General features: G+C 33.7%; 2 protein-coding genes and 1 pseudogene across 3 annotated transcripts; 1 reads left to right on the top strand and 2 right to left on the bottom strand.

Annotated features, from left to right (window-relative positions):
• Positions 1 to 1,207: 1,207 nt before the first annotated feature.
• On the top strand, positions 1,208 to 7,906 carry LOC145556332 (uncharacterized). Its single transcript, XM_081617989.1, has 6 exons — positions 1,208 to 1,437; positions 1,548 to 1,655; positions 1,777 to 1,907; positions 4,980 to 5,080; positions 6,538 to 6,597; positions 7,305 to 7,906. Exons 1-6 carry the CDS (start codon positions 1,242 to 1,244, stop codon positions 7,387 to 7,389), a joined length of 681 nt encoding a protein of 226 aa, XP_081474115.1. The 5' UTR covers positions 1,208 to 1,241; the 3' UTR covers positions 7,390 to 7,906.
• A 1,109-nt stretch (positions 7,907 to 9,015) lies between these two features.
• Positions 9,016 to 11,112, bottom strand: LOC145632988 (uncharacterized; annotated as a pseudogene). The gene is made up of 2 exons (XR_014112588.1): positions 10,610 to 11,112; positions 9,016 to 9,642 (listed from the first exon to the last, which is right to left on the bottom strand). The product of XR_014112588.1 is annotated as an uncharacterized LOC145632988 (transcript).
• Positions 11,113 to 14,633: 3,521 nt separating this feature from the next.
• LOC145632978 (auxin response factor 17-like) lies at positions 14,634 to 18,296 on the bottom strand. Its single transcript, XM_081685299.1, has 3 exons — positions 17,268 to 18,296; positions 15,680 to 16,356; positions 14,634 to 14,883 (listed from the first exon to the last, which is right to left on the bottom strand). Exons 1-2 carry the CDS (start codon positions 18,294 to 18,296, stop codon positions 15,742 to 15,744), a joined length of 1,644 nt encoding a protein of 547 aa, XP_081541425.1. The 3' UTR covers positions 14,634 to 14,883; positions 15,680 to 15,741.
• Between the last annotated feature and the right edge of the window lie 9,036 nt (positions 18,297 to 27,332).

Here is a 27,332-nt window from a genome sequence, read left to right as displayed (position 1 = left end):
ATTGTAGCTTATAAAAAACGGAGGGAGTGTAACAATTTATTTGCCTAATTTGAAACTGTAACCAAAAGACCAAAACCAATTGTCAGACATTATAATAAACTAAGCATGAGTTCAAAACATATTATACTCTACTATGATCATAATCATATACAAGTAGATCACAATATTTTTGAAGGAAAATGAGCAATTTAATGATCAAGTATTATTATCAAGTTCAGCCAAGGTTAAAAGACCTTGAGGAAATGACCCCATACAAACTCGTTCGTTACAATCATTAGTATCCCCACCTTGTTACGTTGTGAGCTACTACACTCCCTGCCCTTTATACATGAGAAAAACTACAAACATTAAAAGGCTTAGCTAACAAGCGCACATCATCATAAATAACCTAGCCTACTCGCAATCTAGCAGCCAAATCGAGCAGCAGCTACCTCTGCTGTTTAACATCCCACCACATAGAAATTTTACGGACTGCAACCCATAGCACACGACCCTCACTATCCCCACTAGCAAAAGAAGAATTGACATGGGCATCAAAATTAATTTTTACAATACTAGCGAGGGGTAGACCACGCAGCAGCACTAGGAGACAACATAGAGCACTTAGAAGGGAGAACCTTAGCTGCACTTAGTTGTGTACTAGATTAGCTCCCGTGCGATGCACGAATATTATGAAAAAAAGAACTATATAAAACAATACTCCATAAAAAAAAAAACATAAATTAATATTTTGTATTAAAAAAAGTTGTGAAACCGTTCAATTTTTTATTTTTTTTTTTTTTTTATTTTTGTGAAGAGTTATTTGTATAGTATTTTGTATTAAATTATTTTGAAGTCAATATTTAGTTTTTTTCATAAAAAAAAATGTAATAGAGAAGAAAAAAAAAAATTGGTGTGAAAAAATTAAAGAAGAAGCTGTCACGTGTACAATGTGAATAAATGAATGACGTCATCGGTTGCTACTTTAGTTTTAGATATAAAAGATTAGCTTTACGAAACTTCCAGCCATAACACTCACATAATCCACACCCATTTTACCTAGCCAATTTAATGCTATAAACCCTGTCCTGAATATTAAAACTCCCAATTCCACCCTCAATTCCCACTTAGAGAAATTAATGACTAAAATTATACACGTTTCAACTTAAAAAACCGGGCCCCACGCATCATCATGATATTGATACTATCAGCCTATCATATCAGTCATTCATGCTCCTTCACCAGCACCAGGCGCGAAAAAGATGACTGTAACACTCTGCTCAACCTCAACTTCATCATCTTCCCCAAATTTTCCTCCAAATCCAAAACTCCCCAATTCTCTCTCCAATACTCCCACGAATGCCGCCATTTCTCGACGACAAACCTCTCTTCTCCTCTCAATCACCCCTTTTCTTCTCCAATCACCACCTCCTGCAGTTGCATTCAACCTTGGAATTTGTGGGTATTCTTAATTTTCTTCATTTCTACCTTTCAAATTGTATTTTTTCATCTTAATTTGATTGTTTTTATCTGGGTAAATCCCTAACTGTTTGTCAAAATTTTTGCAGCTGGACCTAAAGATTGGTTGAGAGAGCAGAAAAAGAAGTCGATTAAGTATCTTTTAGCCCCAATTGATGCTTCCCAAGAAATTCTTCGCTATGCTTATCAATTGCTAAGTATGTTGATTTTTTCTAATAATTTTGATTGTAGCATCTCTTTAAATTTTGATATCTATTGGCCATTTTAAAATATGAATTTCTTCCCTTTATTTATATATTTATTTATTGTAATAAATAGTGGCGAAGGATGTTAATTATGAGCAGAAGGATTTGGAGGAAATTCAAGGGATGTTAATATCTGCTGCTAGGGATTGTGTTGCTGAGGATAGGAATTCTTTGGTAGCATTTCAAGCTAAAACTGGTGTTGAGGTTTGATTCCTCTTATGATTTATTCATTGTCGTCGTTAATTGATTTGTTGATCAATTTTTGCTGGTTGTTGTAATGGCAATGGGAATCCGAAGTTCCGAACCCCTTCACCTGGGCTATAGATGTTGTATTCGTCCCAGATGTTTTTATTAATGTACTCCGTAGTAAAGATAAGCTCTCGAAAGTAGTAGAAAGAAAGAAGAGCTTGAGATGAGTTTTGTTAATCTAATACTACCTCCGTTAGTCCGTTTTATATTAACTACAACCAAGGGTATTAATTGTGAGACATTAGAAATTTCTTTGTTGCAATTAGTTAGTAACGGAGATAGTAAATAGTAATCAACTCTCATACACCTTCCTCAATCTTGTTGTGTAAGTTGGGTAGTAAGTCCAAGCTTGGAAGATTAATCGTAATGCTAAGTTTTAGGAAGAACCTTGGTGAATAGATCAGCCATTTGCATTTAACTAAAGACATAACCCTGCATCTACTTGTTCTCGAGGGTAATGGTAGTCATTTTCTGATATGCATTGTCCTTATGGAAGACAGGATAGTGAGCTGTATTATGCTGGTCCATCTGCAGTACTGGACATGCTCCAGATGACTTGCTGGCAACCTTCTTCTTTTTAGTTTTTCATGACACCAATCTATTTTCTATAATATGTACTCCCTCTGTCCCCAATTGTTTGCCCCAAACTATAAATCTACTTTATTAAGGCTTTGGGCAAATAATGGTGCACATAGGTTGACACAAATATCAATGAGGAGAGAGATAGAGAGAGTGCAAGTGGGAAAACATGCCAAAAGTAGTATGGGGCAATCTTTTGAGGACACCTTAAAAAGGAAAGTGGAGCAAACAATTAGGGACAGAGGGAGTAGTAAGCAGTTAAAGATCTGCTGTTGAATGGTCAACCTCTCTAGTCAGCATCAAAATATGCATTTAAAAACCAACGTAGGGTCAACATAAGATGAAACAATATGATTCACATATATCTTCTGAGTTATTATACCCTCCGAAGTTCTTAGTACTCTTAAGTTTTAAGTGTTTCAATTATGAAAATAGCTAGGGTTGAAAATATCAAGTTTTTGCTTAAATGTGTAAATGACTTCTGCCGGTCAATAACAGTTCATCCATATAAATCAATACCATCATGAATTCTCCATCAAAGTCTCTTTTCAGAAAATCTGATCTTGAGTAGATTGAGTAATATATACCCAACCCTAGCTTAAATTTACAAAGCTCTAATTCATTGTCTACAAGCCTGTGTTTAGACCATATATGATATTTTCAACTAGCATATTTGATATGACTTCACTTAGTTATATCCTGGAGGAGGATTCATGTATATTATAGTTAGTGTGACCCAAACTATACAAGTCCATACTATTTATATCATGTTGATAAACAATTCTAGATTCTTCGAGTAATATCTTGCATAATCATGATTTCTAAAGAAATCATTTGGAATAACATATGTTGGCAAACTTGGGGCATTTTGTGCTGAAGTTTCTTCATTCTATTTGCATGTGCACAAGAAAGCTACTAGAATGTTATATGCTGATGAGACTTGAGACTTCTAGAATTTGCTATTAGAGAGCATGTGTGGTGATATAGATTTTTGTACACACTTCATCCATCACCATAAATCATTTATTGGGTGATATTTTGGAAATGCTCCACCAATATGATCCTCTAAGATTTCATGCTAACACTTTCAAAAACCCTCTTCTCATAATCCTCACTAGTAATAGTAGTTATAACTATTGTTTTAACCAAAAATAATTTTAGATTGTTGTAAAGGTCAAGTATTATGTAGCAAGTTGTATATTTCGTGTTAGATTTACTAGTTGTTAACTTCTTAAAAATCTTAATACATAGATCACATTTGTTTATCATTTAATTCTATGGAATTTCACAAATCTGTCATGGCTTCAAGAATAGTTATCTCCAAAAGCTCAATTACTTCCTTCATTTCGAAGTAGTTATAACATCTTGACTTAGAGAAACAAAAATGAAACCTTGGTGGATCATATTAGTGAATCACTATCAAAATTTCACCCTAACACTAATATCTATAATTGATGTATGGCGAACGATGTAGTGCAGAAAACCCTACATCACCACACATGCTTTCCTGCTGCAAATTTTTAGAATTCTCACAGGCATATAATGTTTCTAGTAGCTTTCTCGTGTACACTTACTGGTATAATGTGAACTTTAAATAAAAAAAAACTCCAAATTCGCTGAAAGAAGTTGCTCCATATTATTTCTCTAGAAATTATGATATCGTGCAAGATAATTTTTGATGATTCTATAATGGTTTATCATCATATTATGATGTATGTAAAAACCTGGAATTATGTAATATCATGTCATATGCTCAAAATGTGGGCTTATTGAACTTATGCCACACTAACCCAACAATTCATAATGTCTATCATGTAAGGGCCAAAGGGCAATGACGATTCTAACAATTGCTTGCAACAAGCAAGAAGGTGTCTTTTAAATCTTACCCTTTTGACTTGTTGATAACCAATAGCTACTAATCTAGCTTTCAATCTCTCAACAGTCCCAATTTTGTATACCCTTTTTGAGCCAATATCTTTCTTGCCTTAAGAAAGATCTGTTGCCTTCCAGTATCATGGACTTATTTTGAAAATGCAAGGTATCTCTTTCATATTTTGCGTGGAAGTTTTCCTTTCATGCATGGCTCCAATATAATTAAAATTCTTAATAATTTGCAAAATCTAGTTTAAGGCCTTGTTTTGGAATTAAAGTATTTATTTGAATTTTTGAATGTGCTTGTTGATTTAGTGATGAGCTTAGAAAAGGCGAATCTTCAAATGAAATATGAGAAAGTAATTGTATTGGTTCATACTTTGTAAAAATGTAAACATGCATAGATATATGAGGCAGATGTTGGAGGTGTAATCCTGATATTATCAAAATCGCACCCTTTTTTAATTGTTTTATTTATATGATATTATCGGTGCTTTGTATAAAATTTGTCTAGAGAATGTTTTTTGTTAGACTTTCTATCTGTAGCTTGTAACCTCCTGTTTTTGTTGGTGATAGGTTTGCACGTTTAAATTAGTTGTGACTAATGCATCATCATTACTTGACGATGGTGACTCTGCCAAATTGGAAGCTGAAGCCAGGCTAAGTGATCTTATTAGGTAGTTGAAGCATGACACCATTTATTAGTAGCAAATTTTGAAATCTGTTTGTTTCTAAAATTGTTAACTGCTATATGGGAGCTCAAATCTCTGGCCTGATTCTCTAATTACATCCTCGATGTACTTTTCACACAAAATTCTTACGTTAATTCAAATACATAAAAGTTATATACATCAAAAGTCAATATATGCAATATAATGATATGAAGCAAGATAGTCGTTAAACATCATTTAATTATAAGATATTGCAGGTGTTATTAGACTTGTTTTTATTGTTATTGGTTAGTTGAAGAGAGAAATATTGTGTCTCTATTAGTTTTTGCTCTCATCTCAATGTAAATTATTTCTTATGAAGTCATGCAATTTGTATTGGGGAAAGAGTAACAAATTGACAATATTTTAACCAAATAATTAGACTTTGGAGCCTTGGGTCTTCTTTCTCTATTTTCGAAAAATAAGTGTAATGCTTTCTTTCTCCGGGTTTCTAATTCACCCCTTTCTTAGGCCTAGACAATGGGAATTTGTTAGGAAAATGTTCCGCTGGGGAAGGGGAAAATGTTTGAGTTGGGACAATTGTCATCGTGATATTTCAAAGATACTGTTGATTTGCTTCACTTCATTCTCAGAGGGAGCAGATGCAGCCTCCGTAGAAGGGTCTCTCATGCTGTTGCTTCACTTCATTCTTTGCTCAAGCTTCTCTCAATTTTTCAGAATTCTGCCAGAATCAACATCACTCAGCCTCTTAATAGACATCAAAGTGTTTTTTTTTTTTAAAAAAAATTCCTTAAACTCTTCCAAGTTGTTTTGGCCTTGATTTATATGAAGGAATTGAGCTTTACCAACTTTGTTGTCTTATCGTCAAATAATCACAGACCATACCCTTCATTCTCTCTTCCTTTCCCCTTATCTTTATCCTCCCCGTGTTTGAAATCCAGTCTTTCTCCCTTCCTCCCTAGAAGACAGCAACCATTACTCCCACTTCTTCACTTTTCCTCCTCTCCTCCCACAAACAGCCATTCACCACCATAAACAATCACAATCAGACATTGGAGTAGTCTAAAGAAAAACGATGGGTAACCTAGAAGGCTAGAACCCTTGAAAATGGCATTTCTCTAAAGGCCTGAAATTGTTTAATTTCAAACATTAATTAAGTAAAGTCAAGCGGAATTTAGGTATATATTGGCTATGATTACTTACTACTATTGTTGGGATTCTTGGCAATACTTGCTGCTGAATTGGTGTCGCTTCAGTATGTTTGGTACATAAGGAAAACTCTGATAGTTCGTATTCTTATCCATTTCCAGTTGCCCTTATACTTTTTGATTTGGATCATCTTTTTACGTTACTAACTTGAAATATTGAAATTCTCTTGTTTGTGTTGTTTGAGTGTGTGATTGATCTTCTTATATATTGCATTTTTACACATTTATTAACTGTTTTGTTTATTTTGGGGGTAGATCATTCACATTTCTGAATGGTGTGGCCAAGGAAGCAGATTTTCAACTTGTCTCAGATAGGTATGTGGTTCTTTTCCATTTTTAGTTTAATGGGAACAATATAAGTCCAGAAAAAGTATTTTTAATCCCCAGATTAACATCTCATGTCTGAATGAGTTAAGCGTAGAGAGATATCTGTAGAAATTGTAAGGTATAGAAAAATGTGACCTTACTTTAAAACGAAATTGAATAATTATTTAAAATCATACAAGATTGCAGGTTTTTATTTAAACCTATCAAAGATGGCAGTAGTAAATTTTATGAGATACTTTATTTGGTTAATGTTTATCCTACTTTTTTGGTGGTTATTGCTGGTTAGGGCTTATATAATTGGTTTCTTGTTACTTTTGTTCCATGATTCTTATGTTTGAGGTACAAATTATGTGACATCCACTATACCACTCAGTAAAGAACTTATAACTAAAATACATTTACACCTGGTACAAGTTCTATATTCTTGTTGGTAAATTTATCATGTCATTAAATGCCTTGCCATCTTAAGTAATTCCAAAATAATTGTCATCTTTGTTTACAGACAGTAGGTTTGTTCCACTTGATTTCATAAGCTTGTTCACCCAAAATCATTCATCCAATACACCCCTTTATTTAGGACATGTGCAAAGGTTTGGAGTGAGTAGAATTTACTTAATATTATGTGTTAACTTGGATAATTTGAGAAATTACCTGCAGACTTTTGTTTCTGATTTCTTTGTTGTTATGTAAAGCAGACAAAAGGTTGCAAATGCTGTCATGGATTCGTTGTCGTCTCTCAACAATTTTGAACAAGGTATCAAAGGATGCATTGACATTTGACTTCCAACTGGATAACCATGGGTTGTTTCGTCATGGAGAATCTTGTATGTATTTAGGAGTTAATGGATGTGAAACAATATACTTTTCTCTGGGAGTGACCCAATCTTTTTAAAGCTTAAACCTTAATATCTTGTCAAATATAGGTTTTTTTCCCTTCACTAATCACTATTGATACAAATTTATGCACCTGCTCTTTTTAGAGTCATTACCATGTTGGTTCCTTTTTCCTAAATTGCAATAGAGAAAAAAAAGCTTAAATTTAATTTATTGAATTACTGGCAAATGTTGATGGGTAATTCTGAAACTGTGAATTGACATCCAATGGTTTTGGACAAGTGATCAAATCAGGGTCCTACTCGAGTCTATCTGAAGATGTATTTGAATTCTTGCAGCTGTGAGCTTTGATTTTGTAGCCTTGATTAATCATGCCCATGTTGGTCATACTAGCTGCCCTAAATTTGTATTTTTCTGTCCCTCATTGTTATAATGCATTTTTGGGAGATTTACATTTTTTTAATCTTGATGTATTTGACTCGTTTATGTTATTTTGAAATTTTGATTGATAATTCATATTTAACTTTTGACCCCAAAGATTGGACCAAGTACGGATATATAATATGAAGTACTTTAAAAGCCTTTTTTTTATTTTTTTGGTTCTTTGTATAGGGATGTGGGTATAGAGATAGAGGAGGACTACATTACTTGTGTCTAGAATGTTAAGATCATATAGGTTCTTCATTTTCTTTTCAGTTATTCATAATGGGCTAGCAGCATCAATAGTTTCAGTTATAATTGTTTTCCAAGATGCTCTTTGTTGCTTGTGATGAAACTGAGATCATCCTAATGTGAAGGAACTTTTTTTATAGCGAGTTGTTACAAATTTCATCGTTAGATCATCATTTTGTTTGTTTGTTTTTTTTTTTTTTTCCCTTCCCCTTTTGTTCCTGTCCATGGGTCCATTCTCTTTGTCATTTATCATTAGCCTTGTTTAGATTAAGCTTTGTTTAACTTAAAGTAAAATATGTGCTTCTTGTCTTGCACAGAACAAAAATAAGGCTGGTTTGCTGCAATTTCAAATATTTTTTCATTGTATATTCAGTGCTGCACTTGGAAAGAAAAGGGACCAACAAAATTTTGCTCCCCCTCTTAAAGGTTTCAAATTTCAAGTTGTGATGTTTTTGTTTAGTGTCAAGTTTTAGCTTGTGACTTCTGCTTAAATGAGGTATCCTTAGCTCTCTTTTCGTATAAGAGTGTTGTTGTGCTGACCTCTCGGTGAGTTGGTGCTTTATTATAAAACCCTTTATTACTTTCCCCAAAAAAAAAAAAAAAAAAAAAAATCAATAAAAGAAATCTGACAGGAATATGATGGCAAACATTAGGATCACCTGGAATCTGTTTGATTTTATTTTTAGAATTTCTTTTGCATATGTCATGCTTTGGCTGATTTTTGTCCATTGAAGTACCAATGTCTATCTTTTGATCATGTGCTTTGTTTGAAAATGTTCTAATTAATACAGTGTTTTTCTATCCATGTTGATGTGGCTTCTTTAGATTCTTTTCGAACTTCTCTCACCATATGTGAATGAGACAGAGACTTATCAGTTTATGTATCATTTTACAATAAGATTAAATAGCTGTTCTAATTGGAAATTTAGAAGCTTGTACTAGATACAGGCGACATCATGGTGTTCCATCCTCTGGGTTTACTTCGACTGACCTTGGTATGGGTGCGGAGTTTATCTAACAAATTCAATGGATCATTCAGAAGCCCAAAATGGGCGTCTGGATCACTAATTTGTGATAGCTTTACATATGAAAATCCTAAAGAAGGTAGGAGTTCATCTAGCCAATTGAAAAGTAGACTTTGAAAACATGGTTTATTGTTTGTTCATGAAATCTGCCAGTAACACAGTAGTAGTAAGAGTACTGTAGGAAGCTATGGTCTTTAGCACGTCGATTGCATCACAATTGGACAGATAGTAGAGAATTCCTTCAAGGATCCACACAGTTTTCTTCTCCGGCTCAAATCCAGAATTTTGAAGCTTTTTCAGCCAATCATGCCCTGTGATGTCAGCTTCCACTCTGGTTAGCATCTTAGCTTTCATTTCCATTTCTTGCTGGTCTTCTTTGGGTACCATTGCTTCCTGTAGAAGAGATGCCTTCACTTGCAGGACTTGGGGAAAATCTACTTCAAAGACGTGGCTATTCGTCAAGCAATTTAGCATTCTAGCCGATATGCTCTTGTGTCCATACCTGCTAATAATTATTTAGAATCAATGAATTTTTGACGTTGAAAGAATTCAAAGAAATCATAAAACTTTTTTATAGTATAATAGAACATTATATTGGATTCTTGCAGGTAGGATGTAGCTTCGTTGTGAGGAAATCGTACTACTGCATTGAAGGACCAATCTTCCTATGATTTGTATTTATCAGCTCCCAAACAACGAAGCCTTAAGTGATGTTTTCTTTGACAGGTTAATTGTGATAGGTATAGTATTGGAGGATATATTAATTATTTGACTCGTCAAATAATGCTCATTTGGTTCAAAGAGGGTTAAGTGTTTATAAAATGCTATCATTTGGCTTGTAATATCCTTATCATTGGGTCTTTACGTCTTTGTCTTCTATGAATTTCGAGAATAACTTTATCTGAGTTTTAGATAAGTTGATTGCCAATGGAGTAACTATTTCATTTGTATGATCTACCGTTCTACATGATCAAACGAATTTAGGTGGGCAGCAGCTATGGCTTAGATCTGTTGGGTTGGACCATCTTTGGAATTCGCCTATGCTCTTATTCCCCTCTTTCACCCACCACCCCTCCCCCGGTCCCCCTTTTAAGAAAAGGGAAGCTTGAAAGCAACAGAAGATATGGCTTTGATAGCATGCATCACATTTTCCATTACAATGGCGGAATTAATGCATGTAACCCTAAACCAAACTATAGTTTTAAAAATTTGATTGTCTAGAATCTTTTTGAATTTTACAACTGTTAAGCCTGCTTATATTTATGACTTGGTGATCCATTAATTGGACTACATTTTCTTCCCAATGGAGTTTGCAAATGTGTCGTATATCATTATTTTATGCAAAATAGTTTTATAGCAAGTAACTGCAGGACATGACAGTAAATTGTTTCTGGTATTTTATTATCTACAATGAATATTTCCATGTATAAAGTTTGCACAAATGTGAATAAATCATACAAGTGATTGACCTGCACCAAGGAGAACAACCTGCAACACATCATTGTTGAAAAAACTAACTGCAGCTTCAAGTTTTGAATCAAACCAGAGGGTTCGAACTGCAAGGATCACGCCAGAGACTTCACGGGCTTGGTTGAGGCAGTCTTTCCGTATCTTCTCATAAAAGCTTGTAAGCTGACTCTCTTGCAAGAAGTTCTGCTAGCATGTCATTTGTCACATGCTTCCACAAGGCCCTTCCAGCTGCAGTTTGGCATGCTATACGTTGTAGGGGATTCCAGTTACTCTCAATGGCTGCATGAAGTTTCTGAACACTATCGACGGAGAGCAAGCTCGGAAGCTTGAGCTCTGACCAGAATGGCGGGGCTTCGGGAAATCCATCGTTTTCAGTGGCCATGGTTCTAAACCACAGATGTTTTTTTTAAGATAACAGGAGAAATGTACTTACTGAAAACCATTTGTATTTTTATTCTTAAGGTTAGAGGTGGATGGGTGTACTTTGCTCATAGTAGGTGGGGATAAGATCAAAAGGGAACCACACACTAGTTTGAAATCTTATAAATCAATTTGGTTCATGTATATGGAACATTTTCAGCAGAGTCCACGAGTCCTTCACTTAATCACTTCACCTAATAAAAACAGTCTTTTGCTTGAACAAGACATGTAATTTGGCGACAGTGCCTCGCAATTGTATTGCTCACAGATTGTGAAAGATGTTACACACGTTATTTCAGTAGATATCATTATTATTGCTACTTATTGCTTTAGCATTATAATACATGCAACAAGTCTGTGTTATGATTTTCATGATATACTATTTTTAACTTCTGCTTGGTATATTAACTAATCAGGTACATTATTATAAAACACATAACTATACTTTTATAGTATACATGTATTCCAGGAAAATCTGGAAGATTTATAGCCAATACGGGATATGCTTCACGCAAAGTCATTCTTAGTCAAGGTTGGACCTACAGGAGAACTTTCAAGGAACAATTTGCTGATATGGACCTTGATAGGTGTTGAAGTGAAAGATGGATCAACACAGATTAATATGCAGGCTCATCATCTGGAAATTCTACTCAGCAAGAGATACGCAGTTCATCTGATAAGATGAACGGAATTCAGCAAGAAGAATCTGTTTAGACATAATCCCAGGGTAAACAACCTTATGCTCATAATGTCTGATCCAAGTGCAGGTTTCAGCCAAGATCCTAAAATACTATATGATGCGATGATTGCTGAACATGCTAGCTTATGAAGAAATAGATAAATAGTACAATCTAAGTCAATCAGAGAGATCCTGAACAAGCTGTTCAAAGCAATAACTTTGGCTCTCACACACAAATCAATGCTAATAACAAAGAACAAGCCACTCAGTTTATAGCTAGAACCAGAACCAGCACCAACACCTGAACAACATGCTGCTAGAAATAAGTTTCGAACATCCCTATTCCAAGACACTGATGTTGAGAAAGATTCTGACAGGACAAATTCATCCACCAGCTTCTCTGATGAACCATAAATCCTATCACCTTGAACCATGTAAATATGATACACATTTTGCTGCTGAATATATTTTGTTGTTAAATTGTGCACTGCCTGATTGTTTTCCAATAATTCATATCTTGGTATAAGTTGGTATCACAGATATTATATCACCTAAAGGAAATCAGTCTTTTTTTTTCTTTTTTTTTTGCTGAATTTTATTGATTATTTTTGTATTTATTTGATGTAGAGTTCGATTAAGTTTGTACTTTTTAAAAATATATTTAATTGAGAATACCCATATGATTTATAGGATTAGAGTCCATGCTTTATAAATCTATCATAACAATAGGAAACATCTTTCTTGGAAACATCTTATAACTAGCTTCTTGGCATTTATCTTTCCCTAACTCTATCCCTAGGTACATAAAAAACGAGCTAATGCTCTATTTAGTGTTTCTATAATTCTTATAAACAACTTACTAATATAGCTCCTAATAGTAGTATGGTTCTTGTGAAGTGGTTCTAAGATTATACGCTAAGATCTACTAGATGCATTCTTAGGGTCGAGAGGGAGAGAGATAGAGTGGAGAAGGGGTTATTAGCCACTTCGACCATAATAGCTCACAAATATCAAATAAAATGTGCAACTATACAAATCCTAAACATCAAACTAAAACAACACTAGGTATCACTTAAACTTGCACACCAATACAACTATATAAGTGCTTACAATTGTTATTCAACCATTATTACATATTATGCTCAACATAGATAACCGCGATTAGACCTTTTCGAATTTTGAGATTGATTAGGCCAAATTGGGGGTAGGGGGGGGGGGGGGTCCTCTCACAACTAGTTTAACTAAATACTCCCTTTGTTTTTTTATAAGCAAGAGATGAGATTGTATGGAGTTTTTATAAAATAAGATGTTAAGTAAGAGATTTCCAAAAATGAAACTCTAGCTTAAAAAACAAAAAACGGACGAAAATAGTAACTCTAGCTTATAAAAAACGGATGTAACAATTTATTTGCCTAATTTGAAACTGTAACCAAAAGACCAAAACCAATTATCAGACATTATTATAAACTAAGCATGAATTCAAAACATATTATACTCTACTATGATCATATACAAGTAGATCACAATATTTTTGAAGGAAAAGGAGCAATTTATTGATCAAGTATTATTATCAAGTTCGGCCAAGGTTAAAAGACCTTGAGGAAATGAACCCATACAAACTCGTTCGTTACAATCATTAGTATCCCCACCTTGCTACGTTGTGAGCTACTACATTCCCTGCCCTTTATACATGAGAAAAACTACAAACATTAAAAGGCTTAGCTAACAAGCGCACATCATCATAAATAACCCAGCCTACTCGCAATCTGGCAGCCAAACCGAGCAGCAGCTACCTCTGCTGTTTAACATCCCACCACATAGGAATTTTACGGACTGCAGCCCATAGCACACGACCCTCACTGTCCCCACTGCAACAATACCACCAGCAGAAGAAGAATTGACATGGGCATCAAAATTAATTTTTACAATACTAGCGGGGGGCAGACCACGCAGCAGCACTAGGAGACATCATAGAGCACTTAGAAGAGAGAACCTTAGCTGCATATAGCTTATAGTTGTGTATTAGCTTTGCGAAGCTTGCAGCCATAACACTAATGGTCAGTGTAATTCCTTCAAAAATGCTCTTATTCCTGCAGAACCATATTGACCACACTATTGCCAGCAGCATACAGAGCTCTTCTTTGCTGATCATGTCCACCATCCACAACAACCTATCAGCAAACAAAGCATGAATTGGAGAATCGAAAATAAGTGTAGCATGGTCATATGAATCCCAGACCTGCCTGATTGCAGCACAATAAAAAAAGAATATGTGTTATCGACTCCACCTCAATCCCACACGCTGTGTACTAGTTACGAGCAGCAATATAGCGTCTATGCAGTTCCTGTTTCACACCGAGACTCCCCTTGCAAGCCCTCTACACAAAGTCGCTCAACTTCAGAGGGCCACCCAATCCCCACATCAACTTCCACAGCTTTCGCTCAGTAGCATTTTGATTCGGATTACTCACATAATCCACACCCATTTTACCAAGCCAGTGAGCGGACTTGATGCTAAAAACCCTGACCTGAATATTATTAACTCTAGAAAAGAGTCATTATTTATATTCATAAACTATGATAATTTGACATAATTGAACCATCTGATTTATTTACCACCTTCCCCTCTGGTAACTACTTTCCGTTTATAACCTGAGATTCATGTAGATAAAAGCTCCACTCGTTACCATTCTTAACAATCACGACAACAAGATTGTTTTGAATTGATACTATCAAACATATGTAAGTAAAAGATCATGCTGATACTGAAGCCATGAAAAGCATCAATTGGAAGCCTACGACAACAATCACTAAATAAAAAGGTAAGTAAACACGGCAGCTACCAACTGTTGAGACATACAAAGGAAAGAAAATCCACAGAAAAAAAGTAAGGCAACTTGGGAAGCATGGTTAATCAAGAAAATCCACAAAAACACTGATGGTTTTTCTCCATTCTAATTGTGGAATAAATTTACATATTTGTCCAAACATAAAAGCACACCATTGCAAAGCAAATTATTCAAACGTAGTCTGATAAAATCTCGAAGCTAAACTTTACAATTTCAATATAAACCAGACGAAAGGGAAAAAAAACCACCATCAGCAACCTACTTATGTCCAATACTAAATTAGAAGCTGCATGGTGTGCGTGCCTCTGTTCAACGAACCACATACCTGAAATTGAGGGAGAAAAAGAGACAATGTCACTTCCTGGAGATTTTGCAATGGTCTTTAATGTAAAACTAGTGCATAATTTCTCCATAGAAAGATAATAATTGGATTCCACTTTGCTTTGCTACATGAGAAACATTTAACTACAAGCGAATTCCCACACATCATACCCTTTTAAAAAAGAAATGGGAAATGTCTCAAAAGTGTAAAAATTATTAAGCTATTGATGAGCGGTGAGCCAATATCTTATACTCCGTATCGTACTCTGCAGTGAAGTAGTATCTAATATTGTCTAATCACTTACATTTATAATCCTATATCTGAGTATTTGTGCATGTGTGATAGGGACAGTCTGTGCTACTCCAACTCATAATTCTCTCTCTTTATGATATAATATACCAGTAATAAAATTATGAATTTGTCAAACCGAAAAAGAATTTACATCAAAGGCCAGTAATCAGCCTCCAAGTATATCTCATACGTGATATTATAAGCTCGTGAAACATGGACATGTGTGGAGAAAGAAGGGCAGAGGAGTTGTATGTATGTGTTTGAGGGTGCACTACACAAAATTACGGAAGAATCTAAAAGCAAACTGCATGGTTTGATTCCTTTCCCGACAAGATTATCTCCCAGGGATTATAGCATGGAAAGTCCTCAGGAGAAATAATTACTAACAAAATCTCCCTTCATCAACAGAAGATATGACAAAAGGCATATATTTAAGCAACTTATGTGCATTTCAGAAGGCAACTAGCATATGTAAAAACTTCTAACCATACATTATACAGACACATACCTGTACAGCCTTCCCTATCACCAACACATTGCAAATCACCATTCACAAAGCAGATGGTTTCATCACAGGGGAAAAGTTCCCCTGAATTCAGCATGAGTACAGCTTATGTCATCCGTATTTGCAGGAGGTTGTTCTATATGAATGATCTTTCCAAACAGCTGAAATGAAGTGACACCTTTTCCAGTACTCATTGCACCAAAGAACTGCACACTGTTGAGGCTGTCAAGTGAACGTGTCTCAGAGGATGAACTGGCAATATTCAGGTCAGTGGATACACCTTCCACTTTCTGTGTCGGTGACATATTACTGTCCAAATTATCATCAGTGTGCCCCTGGTGAGAATCGTCATTCATGATCATAGGTGAATTAGATGGATAAATACTAGGAAATTGCCTGGCTCCCTGCATGCCTGCGGGAAAAATGTTGTAATTCATATAGGAAGGACTCAACTGGTCCATCACCAGTGAACCAAATCCGAGTTGAGGAGTAAAGTAGATATCTCCCTTCCCATCAGCTAGTAGAGCAGAGTTCTGCACACCCTTGAGCCTTTTGGCAGGGGTATCAAATGCAGCACGAATAGTAGGTGGTAGTGGTGGTGGTGTTGGAGCAATACACTCCACTTGCCATGGACTAAGCATCCTTACTTCTTCCAACTTTTCTGGCTCATCCCAAGTAACCTAGAAAGAATATTACAGCATCACAGAGTATTTTTTATTTTTTCACATCCCAAATAACTTGATAATTTGATTGAAGGCCACATACATTGCATCTACTGGTAAGCTACAAATAACTTTCTTGAATTAAATGCTTTTACCAGATAAACATGGATAAAGGCATGATCACAAGGCATGCAAGGATCGCCCCCAAGCAGAAACATCAATATCTTGCATGAGCTCGTTGCACATAAAACAAGCAACTTTAACAACAATATTAAGAGTGTCATAATAGTTCATACAATGATGTCTTGGTTGAATGCACTGATGCCTAGTGAATGCAAGACTTCTCTAAAAGTCCGAATTTTTTTGTTCATTAAAAAAAAGCATTAAAAAAACTTTGAGAGCATCCATTTAGCATTATCACAACACAAATTAACTGTTAGATCAAGAGCTAATCATACACTTGCTTCATAACACTAAATAATTTATAGGAATGTGAAGTCATTTTTTAATAACCTTTGAGACCCCCCCCCCCCCCCCGGCGTCCTCTTCCAAACCACATTTCTCTTTATCATTAGAAATTGGATTAGGAAAAGACACATAAAGAAGAAAAAGGAAGATCCTTGAATTAATGTTGATGCTATATCTCAACCCCTCCCCTCACAAACATCTATAGAATTCCTATTTCCAATCCTAGAATCAAGTTATCAACTATATTTCATGTGGACTAATTATTTGATAGTAAAACATACTAAAAAATAACATATACGAAGTACATTATTCCCAATCCTACAATCAACTGCATTTCATGTGAACTAATTATTTGACTACCAACATATAAACATAAACATTTAATTATTTGATAGTATTACATAGCAACATATATAAACATAAAAAGATAGATAAATAAGGTAATTAAGCAATGGCAATACCTGAAGCATCCGCCACACAGAACCAGGCCAAGGCCCGTCATTAGGACTAGGAACCACGGAAGTAACCGTCCCAATAAACCACGTCACGCTCGGCCCTCCATCTCCGGCATTCTGTGGAAATCTAACCCGGGTTCCAGAAGTCCAATTCACTCTACAAGCCTGCTCTACCTTGTGAGCTTCCACCACAAACTCAGGCAACCCAGCCCTGGGATAATAAACGACCTCGAATGGCAAACCTTTGATCGCCTTCTCCGTCTCCTCTACCACCACCTCAGCTGCGACCCTCCCTCTCTGATTCCTCGAAAACACGCCCGGTCTTGGGGGTTTGGGCACATACCCCTTAGGCAGTCTCGACAGCGGCGTAAAATGCCTTCGAATGCCAACAGACAGGTCCCCTGTAACCTTATTCCTGGCAAAAATAACAGAATCATTACGAGTAAGATACTTGCTATTCACAAACGTGGTCCAACCAGAAGTGAACAAGTGTCTCTTAGGCGTCCCCCTGTAAATATGCCTAAACTCCCACTTAACTCCATGAACATCACTTATTCCGAGTGTTTGCACTGGCGGATCATCCTCGAAATTCAAAGTTGGAAAAATCGATACAGCACAATTCTTCGGAACAGAGAACCCACCACCATTGTTGGCATCCGAAGTGGTTATACACTTGACAAAAGAATCAACCACATTATCATCATCATTATCTCGATCACGATAACCATTATAATTACCCATGACATGAATGTCTGTCAATGGCATAAGCCGATACTTGACGAAAACTTCGTCAGTAACAGGATCACCCCAATAAGTAACATCAACAACACGACAAGCCACATAAGGTCTGGAGGTCACCATTGATGAGAATGAAGCAGGGGTTGAAGCTTGTTCTAAGAAGCCTTGAGGAAAGAAGTATACATCAGAATGCTTCTTTGCGACATCAACCACCATTCCTGCAAAAGCTTTGAATCTATGGTAGTCCAACTCCGTCTCCTTCTCCTGTTGCTTCCGCGGCACTTTCTGCTTCGCCATTCAATTTCACAGAAACCAACAATGGCACCCAATAACAAATCAATTCAAATTTCTTTGTTTCAGAGTTTATTTCAATTTTTGTAATTGGGTTTTTTTTTTTAGGGAAGACTGTATTTATAATCTCTCAGTGTAAAAATAAAACTAAAAACTCTGAGTGTGACAGTAGTCTGTTAGAGTGTTAGGACTATTAGGAGTGTTTTACGGAACGGATGAATATGGACAGAGAAAATCTACCCCATGTCAGGATAATTACAGAGGTTAAAAATAATTTAACCACATCAATTACAGCGCGTGCCCTAAAGTGCAAGTAAAAAAATGCAGTTTGATTAGAGCGTGTATACCATTTTCTGTGTTGTTTTGTTAAGACTTAAGACATTAGGTTTTGGGAAACCGCACCATTTGTTAAAGTGATAAAGACCAGGTTTTTTTTTTTTTTTTTTTTTTTTTTTTGAAGTAAATAAAGACCGAATAACTTGTATTCTTATGACAATTTTGTGCACTGAAAAATCAAGGAAATAAAAAGATATGATCTCTCTTTTTTTTTTTTTTTTTTTTTTTTTTTTTTTGATAAACAAGATATGATCTGATTTTTCTTATCAAAAAAAAAAAAAAAAAAAAAAAAGATATGATCTGATTTTAATTTAATGTAAATTATTTTGTAAAAAAAAAAAATTATGAAAATTTTATTTTACTAAGGCGGCTAATGCACATGATGTGCGCGTAATAACTAATTATGTCTGAAAGTTTTTTTCGATTTGACATTATTTTATACTCCCTCGGTTTTTAAATAGTTGCTCCCCTTTCCTTTTTCGGCCGTTTTTAAATACTTGCTCCATTTCCATATTTAGAATGATTTTACAATATTTAATTTATTTCTCTCACCTAATTGACCCAACATAAATTATATTTTATTAATTTCATATTCTCTCTCCTCCCATTCTCTCCAATACTTATACAATTTTTTATTCTTCCACTTACCCCATTACCTCCATATTTTATTACTTTCTCCAATTTCTTCTAAAACTCCGCGCATGGAGAAATGAAGCAAGTATTTAAAAACGGAGGGAGTAGTAACTTTAGTTGTTAGCATTGTTAGGTTCTGTTCACATTTACTGAACTGAGCTGAACTGAATTGAACTGATTGGATCTAAACTGAACTGAACTGAACTGAATTGATTGGAGCTGAACTTAACTAAATTGATTAGAGCTGAATTGAATTGAACTGAAATTAAGTAAATATGAACAGACCCTTAATTAGGGAAAATAGGTAAACAAGCTAAATACTTTTAGAGGTAATGTCCACAAGATATTCTTAAGAGTTAAAATGGATAATTAATATTAATGAGGAAAAATATATAAATAAACATTGTAGGGATATAATTGTCTCAACACTCTTCATAAAATAAAGTGTGGTCATACTTTTTAAAAAGAGTAAATACGTAAATAAACATTTTTAGGAGTATAATAGTCTCACCACTATTCATAAGGGTTTGCTCATACTTTTTAAAAGGTAGGGATTCATCTTATTACTAGTTTTGTGCTCCATACGATGCCCGTCGGTTGTTTATTAGAATTTAACATAAAACTTTCTATCTAAAATAAAATTTTTTACTCATGGATTAATAATCACTTGACCATCATACTTGTAAAGTAAAGATAAGGGTGGTTTTAGGAAAGAGTTTGGGCTATATGGTAGTTCTTGATCAAACTGACGCAAGTAGCATGGTCAGAGTAATTAGAAGAAATCAGTTTTGAATTGCACCTGTTTTCATATTGTTGGATGAAATTTGTAGGATAAATTGAAATTTTATGTCTTTAATTTAGGTAAGATGGGAGAAGTGTTTTGAATATTGTAGGGAATATTTTAAGCATCTGACACTTGAGCCCCACTGTGATCATACATTTAATCATGGTGGCGTCCAAAGGGAAAGAAGCTAGACTAAAACAGTCGCCAAAAAGTTTTAGGAACTTGTAAATCGTTCACATGGTGAAGGTTACACCCCTTCACAATCCATGAGATCGCTAACTTCATAGTGGTCTGGAACCATGACTGGATATTCGGGGATGAATGTACAAATCCAACCTAAAAGAGATTGAACCTGCCTTAAAAAAAGGGCTCTACTTTATTCTTCTCATACTCATGTGCGCTTTCTGACTAACATACAATCAATAGGTTAACCCTAAACCTGTTTAATCTATGTTGGTTGAATATAAATGCACAAATAAATCTATTATTGGCGATCACTTGAATTATAATCATATTAACCTAAACAAGATTATTAATTATCTTATTAAGCGTGATTACAAGTACAAATTCCCTTTAATACTGCAAGAGAGGGCGTGATCAAGCAATAACAATAATAATAATATCAAGCAACATAATAACAACACATCATCATCATCAAAATATTCTCAATCTCATGAAAGCATAATAATATCATTAGCAAGATCCTAGGCATGATACCAACAAGATTAATAACAAATCCTAGCATGTCACTAAGCAAATAAAATCTTCATCCCTATCATGATATTAATATGATATTAGAAATAGGAAGCATCCTCAACATGATACTAGAAAGTAATAAATAACATCCTAACATGATGCTAGGAATTAAAATAATCTAAGCATGTTTTCTATATCTGAAGAATAATTAAATTACTTACTTCGATGCCTCGTATCTCTTTCTGATAACAAAATACACGCGTTACCTTCAAGGAAAATATTAAATCAAATAATTAAATAATTAAAATAAGGATTTGGGACCAAACCCTTAGAAATTATCAACCTTAGCTTTCACGTCTAGGGCGAAGGCAACTTCGAACTTGGCTAGGTGTATCTAGAACTTGTGAATGCAGAATTTTGTAAAGTGAAAGGTTTAGAAAGAGGGAGAAGAATAAGCTATTGCTTGAGAGAATTAATGATGATTGTTAATGATTGAAAACAGGGAATTACGACCCTATTTATAAAGAAAATAGTCCGGAAACGATAGAATAGAATTAGAATTTGAATCGGAATAAAATTGGCTCCTGTCGCGAACAACAGACGCGAAACGGCAAAGATCATGCATGGCGACAGGTTTTTCGTTTAGCGCTGGCTAAAAGATAAAACGCGCTTTTGTACGAAATTCTTTTCTTAATATGATTAAGTAATTAAACTCCGTGTTTATCAATTTTAAATCGGATTTTATCATAATAAAACACTTGTTTTATTTCAAATCAAATTCATTATTTTCTAAAAAGATAATTATCAATCCTAACTCTATTAGAACTTTAAATAATGTTATATGTTGACTCCTAATTATTGATTTTTTTGTGTATTGCGAATTTCTGTAGGTTGCATTGGCCCCTCATGGTGATTTGTTTTTCCAATAACACAATCTTTCACCTTGATTCAGCTCGATCAACAAAGAAGTTGCTCGTGTACGAAGGCTATACTGCAAAAGTAAATATAGCTAATGTAACACCCCCAAATCTCCCTCTACGTAAATGAAATTTTTTCTGTGGAGGCGGATGCACCATGCTTGGTGCATCCGGTTTTCTTTTTAAAAAAGGCGGAATGAACATTTAGTTGTTTAGTAAAGAACATATAGTTGTTTTATAAAGAACATACAGCTATTTTATAAAGAATATCTAGTTTTATATGTTTTTTTTTTTTTTTTTTTTTTTTTTTTTTTTTTTTTTTTTTTTTTTTTTGTAAATCTAAAGAATATTTGTAATATTAGTAAAGAACATGATAATATTAAAGAACATTATTCATATAGTAAATGTACATTTGGTATAAATGACCATGTATGCATATAAAAAAGTACATTTTATTGTATTATAATGTACACTGTATTATATTCTAAAAAAGATATATGTTATAATGTTGATTACATGTTTAATGTAAATTATATTATTTACATCATGTAAGTATATGAAAAAGAACATTTTAATGTACATTGCATTATTTGAATCTACAACTTTTTTTTAAAATTGTCTATTTGCTTGTTTTTTTCTTCAAAAATGGATTAATCGGAAGATCTTCTTCAACAACTTCATTTTATTTCTCATTGCAACAACAAAATAACATCAAAATCGCAATTAATTCTCAAAAAAATCAAATATTACAATTTTCAATCAAATTTATAAAAAACAAACACTCAAACTCAAAATAAACAAGTATGAATGTCAAATAAACAAGTATGAATGTCGAATTTGGTCTTACCTTTCGTTTTTATTTGTCATCTTGAACAATTTTGGACTCAAAATTTCGAATTTCTTGAAATTTTGCTTGAGGTTTGAGGAATGTAAATGGGTTTGAAGTTTTGTTTGGAGAGAGAAAGTGAACTTTTGGTTAAAAAAAAAATATTGAAATGATTTGTAATTAGTTTATGGTAAAAAAAATAATTATAGTACTATTTATCTATTTCATTATAAAAAAAAAAATTATATTATTATACAAAAATAATATACAAAATTGTTGCACAAAAATTTGATGTACATAGATTCAAAAAAAAAAAATCTGATGTACATTATAAATGAACACTATGTTCTTTTATGTATATGTCCATGTACATTATAAATGAACACTATGTTCTTTTACATGCCCATATACATTAGTATATACCTGCATGTTCATTCCGCCTTTTTTGTACTTTGGAGCAGATGCACCATGCGGATCGTGCATCCGCCTCCACGAACCAAGCTTTACTACGTAAATTCTATATTTATATATATACAAATACCGTAGAGATAGACTTGGGCGTACTACCGCCACGTGAAAACGTAAGGCTTAAATACTCAAGTTGCAGTGGAAAATAACTAACTTTTATTAATAAAATGAATAATCATAACAACTGTTTTAATTTACTTCAATAAAAAAAAAAAAAAAAAAAAAAAAAAAAAAAAAAAAAACAACTTGTCCAGTCATAAAATTGACTTTAACTCCTAACTATGTGATCCCATCCAAACTCTAGCATGCGCACGAACAACTTCATACCTGAAATCAAGATTGCTTAGCACAAACAAAAAGGAAAAACAGATTAGCACAAACACTAAGTATGTATAAGTTCAAGGCATGTAAATATTTTTATTAGGCAAACATGCTTTTGAAATAACCATTTAACTTGTTACAAGTCACTTTCAAAATTAGACTTTCTAAAATAAAACCTTCTAAGAGTAGTAATGTTCATCAATAAAAGCTTTCCAAACCAATAGATTTCCAATTTATAAACTTCCAATTTTAATATATAATTCCAAACCAGTTTTCCTCACCTAAGTATGAAAACCCCCAAGCAAATTATACTATACTTGAGGAAAGACCAGATCATACAAAACTCATGGTCTTACTTAACCAGTCCCGGGTAGAGGGACAATTAAAATATCAAATACTCAGGCTCATAATGAGCTGCAAATTAATCAAATCAAGTGATTTATAAATTAACAACTTTTATTAAATCAATCAACACTTTTAGAGATCAAAACTTTAAATCATAAAATCATATATTTTAACTCATCATGAAAATCATTAACTTAAATATTCATACGTAACATTTATTCAAACAATCATTAAAACCAATAGTTTCCAAAACACCCATTCAAAATTGTATCAAGAACCTTGATCACTAGAACAATTAAGGTACGACCACTAAACTTGACCACGATTGAGCAGGGACTCCTCCTACATAATTAAAATATCCTTAATTAATATAAATTTAACAAAACTAATACAAAATTATAAACACCATTCTATTGTGCATGAATTACCTAAATATTAACCTTTATTAAACAAATTATTTTAGTATCAAAATAGTGCTATTAGTATCAAAGTGGTAACGTTAGTGTCAAAAAAAATAATTCTGTAGTTTCTTAAAGGAATAAAATTAGTATGATAATATAAGTAATAATAATCATAGTATAGTAATCAAGACTTGTGGCAAAAAGGAGGGTGAAGGAAAGAACGTGACACTACACCTCCTTGGTAGCAAGTCACGGCAAAGGGTTGGCAGCAGAGTGGCGGTAGTTGGTTGGTCGTTGGTGGCGGAAGAGGTAATGTATGGTCGGCAGAAATGGTGGTGCGGTTGCAGTGTTTAATTAATTGAGCAAACAAGAAAGGAATAGATGAGGGCGTAAGATTGAGAGTAGAAAGAGTAAAGATTTTTTTTATTTTTGGTGTATGATATGATTACTAGGAAACATGATAAGTTTTGGTGTTTGTTAAAGTATTTGGACCAAATAAAGACTAGATTAGTAGTTGGGTATAAAAGATAAGTAATTTTTTTTAAAAAAAAGTTCATTTGATTGGAGGATTGGAAGAAAGAAGATAGGAATAAGATGATGAAGAGGGTTTAATGGCTAACTAAAGAAAAAGATAGAAACTAAATCACATAATAATTAATTTTTTTTTTCCAAGTTCTTTGACCAGCTACGGATTTTTATAAAAACTGATTTTTTTTAATACAAAATTCATAAATAATAAATAAAATAATTGAATTTGATAATTAAATCAAGTTATTATATAATATATAGATAATATCAAAACAAAGATTAGTTTTAAATCATGAGATAATAATTAAGCTAAGGTTGTTAAGTATTATTAAGGTAAAATCCGGAAAAATAATTAATTAAAAAAAATGGCATACAACGTTAATTAATAAATTATGGACCAACCAAGATCATAATTTATTTAATTATTTCAAATAATTAAAGAAATTACTAAAATAATTAAGAAAATATTTCCAAAAATTAGGGGTATTACAGCTACCTAGTGTTGATTATCATTACCTAACTCATTTAGTAGTCAGACTAATGAAATTTGAATTTACTTTCCTATAGTGTTATGAAGAAGCTTCATTGTCGTGCTCCTCAGGGTCCTACATGAAAATCACTTATGGTAATTAATGCCACACGATTTTGTGATTATCTTAATAAACATTGCGTAAATTATTGCTAATTTGCCATGCATGTTTGATTCATGTGATTTGTTCCTATGCTAGTGTGTACAACAAGATAATGAAGTTGATTGTGGCCTATACGTGATGAGATTCATGCTTGACATAGTGACTCATTGTATGGACACTATACGGCTTGATGAGGTATGTCCTAAAACTTTGTAAAATTCTCTTTAGATGTGATTTCAAGCTTTATACACCTAAAACTATGAAACATTGACATGTGATGAGAAAGAATGAGTGTATTCGTTAACAAATGTCGTAAATGGGCAAAGTAGAAGTCATATAGGTCTTATTCGGGTCATCTAGCATAAAAATGCATCCTAAAACTTAGTAAAATGCTATCTTGATGTGATTTCAAGGCTTATCCACCTAAAAATAAGTATTTTTGACATGTTATGATAAAGAAATAGTTCATTTGTTAATAAATGTAGAAAATGGCAAAAGTAGAAGTCATATAGGCCTTATTTGGGACTTTTAGGATGAAAATGCATCTTAAAACTTAGTAAAATGTTCATTTTATGTGATTTCAAGCCTTAGACACATAAGACTAGATAATATTGACATGTTATGAGAAAAAAATAGTTTATTTGAAAAGAAATGTAGAAAATGGGCAAAGTAGAAGTCATACATGCCTTATTTGGGCCATTTAGGATGAAAATGCATCCTAAAACTTAGTAAAATGTATTTTTGATGTGATTTCAAGGCTTATCCACCTAAAACTACGCATTAACATGTTATGAGAAATAAATAGTTCATTTGTTAAGAAATGTAGAAAATGGGCAATGTAGAAGTCATATAGGCCTTATTTGGGCCATTTAGGATGAAAATGCATCCTAAAATTTAGTAAAATGCTATTTTTATGTGATTTCAAGCCTTAGCCACCTAAGACTAGGTATTATTGACATGCCATGAGAAAGAATGAGTGCATTTCCCTACCTTATAAAAAGTGGAAAGTTGTTCTTATGAATAGTGTACAGACCTTTTTACCCTTCAAAATGTTTATTTACCTTCTTACCCCATTATAATCTCTACCCATTAATGAGTTTTGCGCTTTAATTTCTATCTCCTCAATCTTTATTCACCATCTTTGAGTAGAAGAAAACCCAGAAAACCAAGCTCAAGAATTGCTAGAGTGTGTAACTTTTTTTTTTTTTTTTTTTTTTTTATTTTAGGAAACTGATAGTTCTTTTATAATTCCAACAATTTATATACTTGGCTTTCCTATTTCTCCTTAATCTTAATGTCTCCTTCACCTTAAAATTTTTTTTTTTAGTATTGTTCAATGCATTATTTCACACGGCGACTAGCAAGAATTTGAAGTAATAACTACCACCTTGGCAACCAAGCTAACGTACTTTTAGATTGCATCAACAACATCCTTTACTAGACTTCGGGTTCTAAAGTGGGCTATCAAAGCCATTTCCTTTTCCTAGACTCTACTAAAACAACTTAGCAACAACATGAATAAGTATTAAGTACACAATGTTTCTTCATACAAGAACACTGCCACATACAACATATTATGCTCAATGTTTGTTTGTAATTGTTGCTTTTGAACCTTTTGTTTGTAACATTTTCAAGGTTATGGTTTAAGAATATTATGCGTTAGGTTAGATGCTTTAGCTGTTCCAATAAACCTTAAAACTATGGCCTAAATTCGTAAGGCTTTATTAAAAAAAAAAAAACACACACACACACACACTTATTTTAAACACATAATGTAAAACAGTAATCGTCCACAACTAAAGTAATCGTTGTTCCACCCAAACACTGCCAAGTTTTAGCTACACTTGTGATAATTTTTTTTTTGAATAGCACACTTGTGATACGTACACATGTGATAAATGGATATTGCCATCCCTAAACTCAAGCTAAAAAAAAGTTAACTCGAAATGGCTAGCCATTCCGCGCGCAACGCGCGCGTTGACTGCCCTAGTGATAAGAAGTTTAGAAATTGGGCAAGTAGAAGTCATATAGGCCGTATTTGGGCCATTTTGGATGGAAATGCATTCTAAAACATAGTAAAATGCTCTTTTTATGTGATTTCAAGCCTTAGACACCACGCACTAAGTATTATTGACATGTTATGAGAATGAACTAG

The sequence above is a fragment of the Chenopodium album genome, chromosome 1, assembly GCF_948465745.1.
Source record: "Chenopodium album chromosome 1, dcCheAlbu1.1, whole genome shotgun sequence".
Classification (NCBI taxonomy): Eukaryota; Viridiplantae; Streptophyta; class Magnoliopsida; order Caryophyllales; family Amaranthaceae; genus Chenopodium; species Chenopodium album.
The sequence above is the reverse complement of the archived record's forward strand: the minus strand, read 5'-3'. Positions and strand labels throughout refer to the sequence as shown.

Coding starts and splice junctions, on each gene's coding strand:
- LOC145556332 (XM_081617989.1), top strand. CDS start 1,242: ATGACTGTAACACTCTGCTCAACCTCAACTTCATCATCTTCCCCAAAT. Junction 1,656..1,776: donor CTATGCTTATCAATTGCTAA/GTATGTTGATTT, acceptor TGTAATAAATAG/TGGCGAAGGATGTTAATTAT. Junction 5,081..6,537: donor AGGCTAAGTGATCTTATTAG/GTAGTTGAAGCA, acceptor TTTTGGGGGTAG/ATCATTCACATTTCTGAATG.
- LOC145632978 (XM_081685299.1), bottom strand. CDS start 18,296: ATGGCGAAGCAGAAAGTGCCGCGGAAGCAACAGGAGAAGGAGACGGAG. Junction 16,357..17,267: donor CTGTGTGGCGGATGCTTCAG/GTATTGCCATTG, acceptor TATTCTTTCTAG/GTTACTTGGGATGAGCCAGA.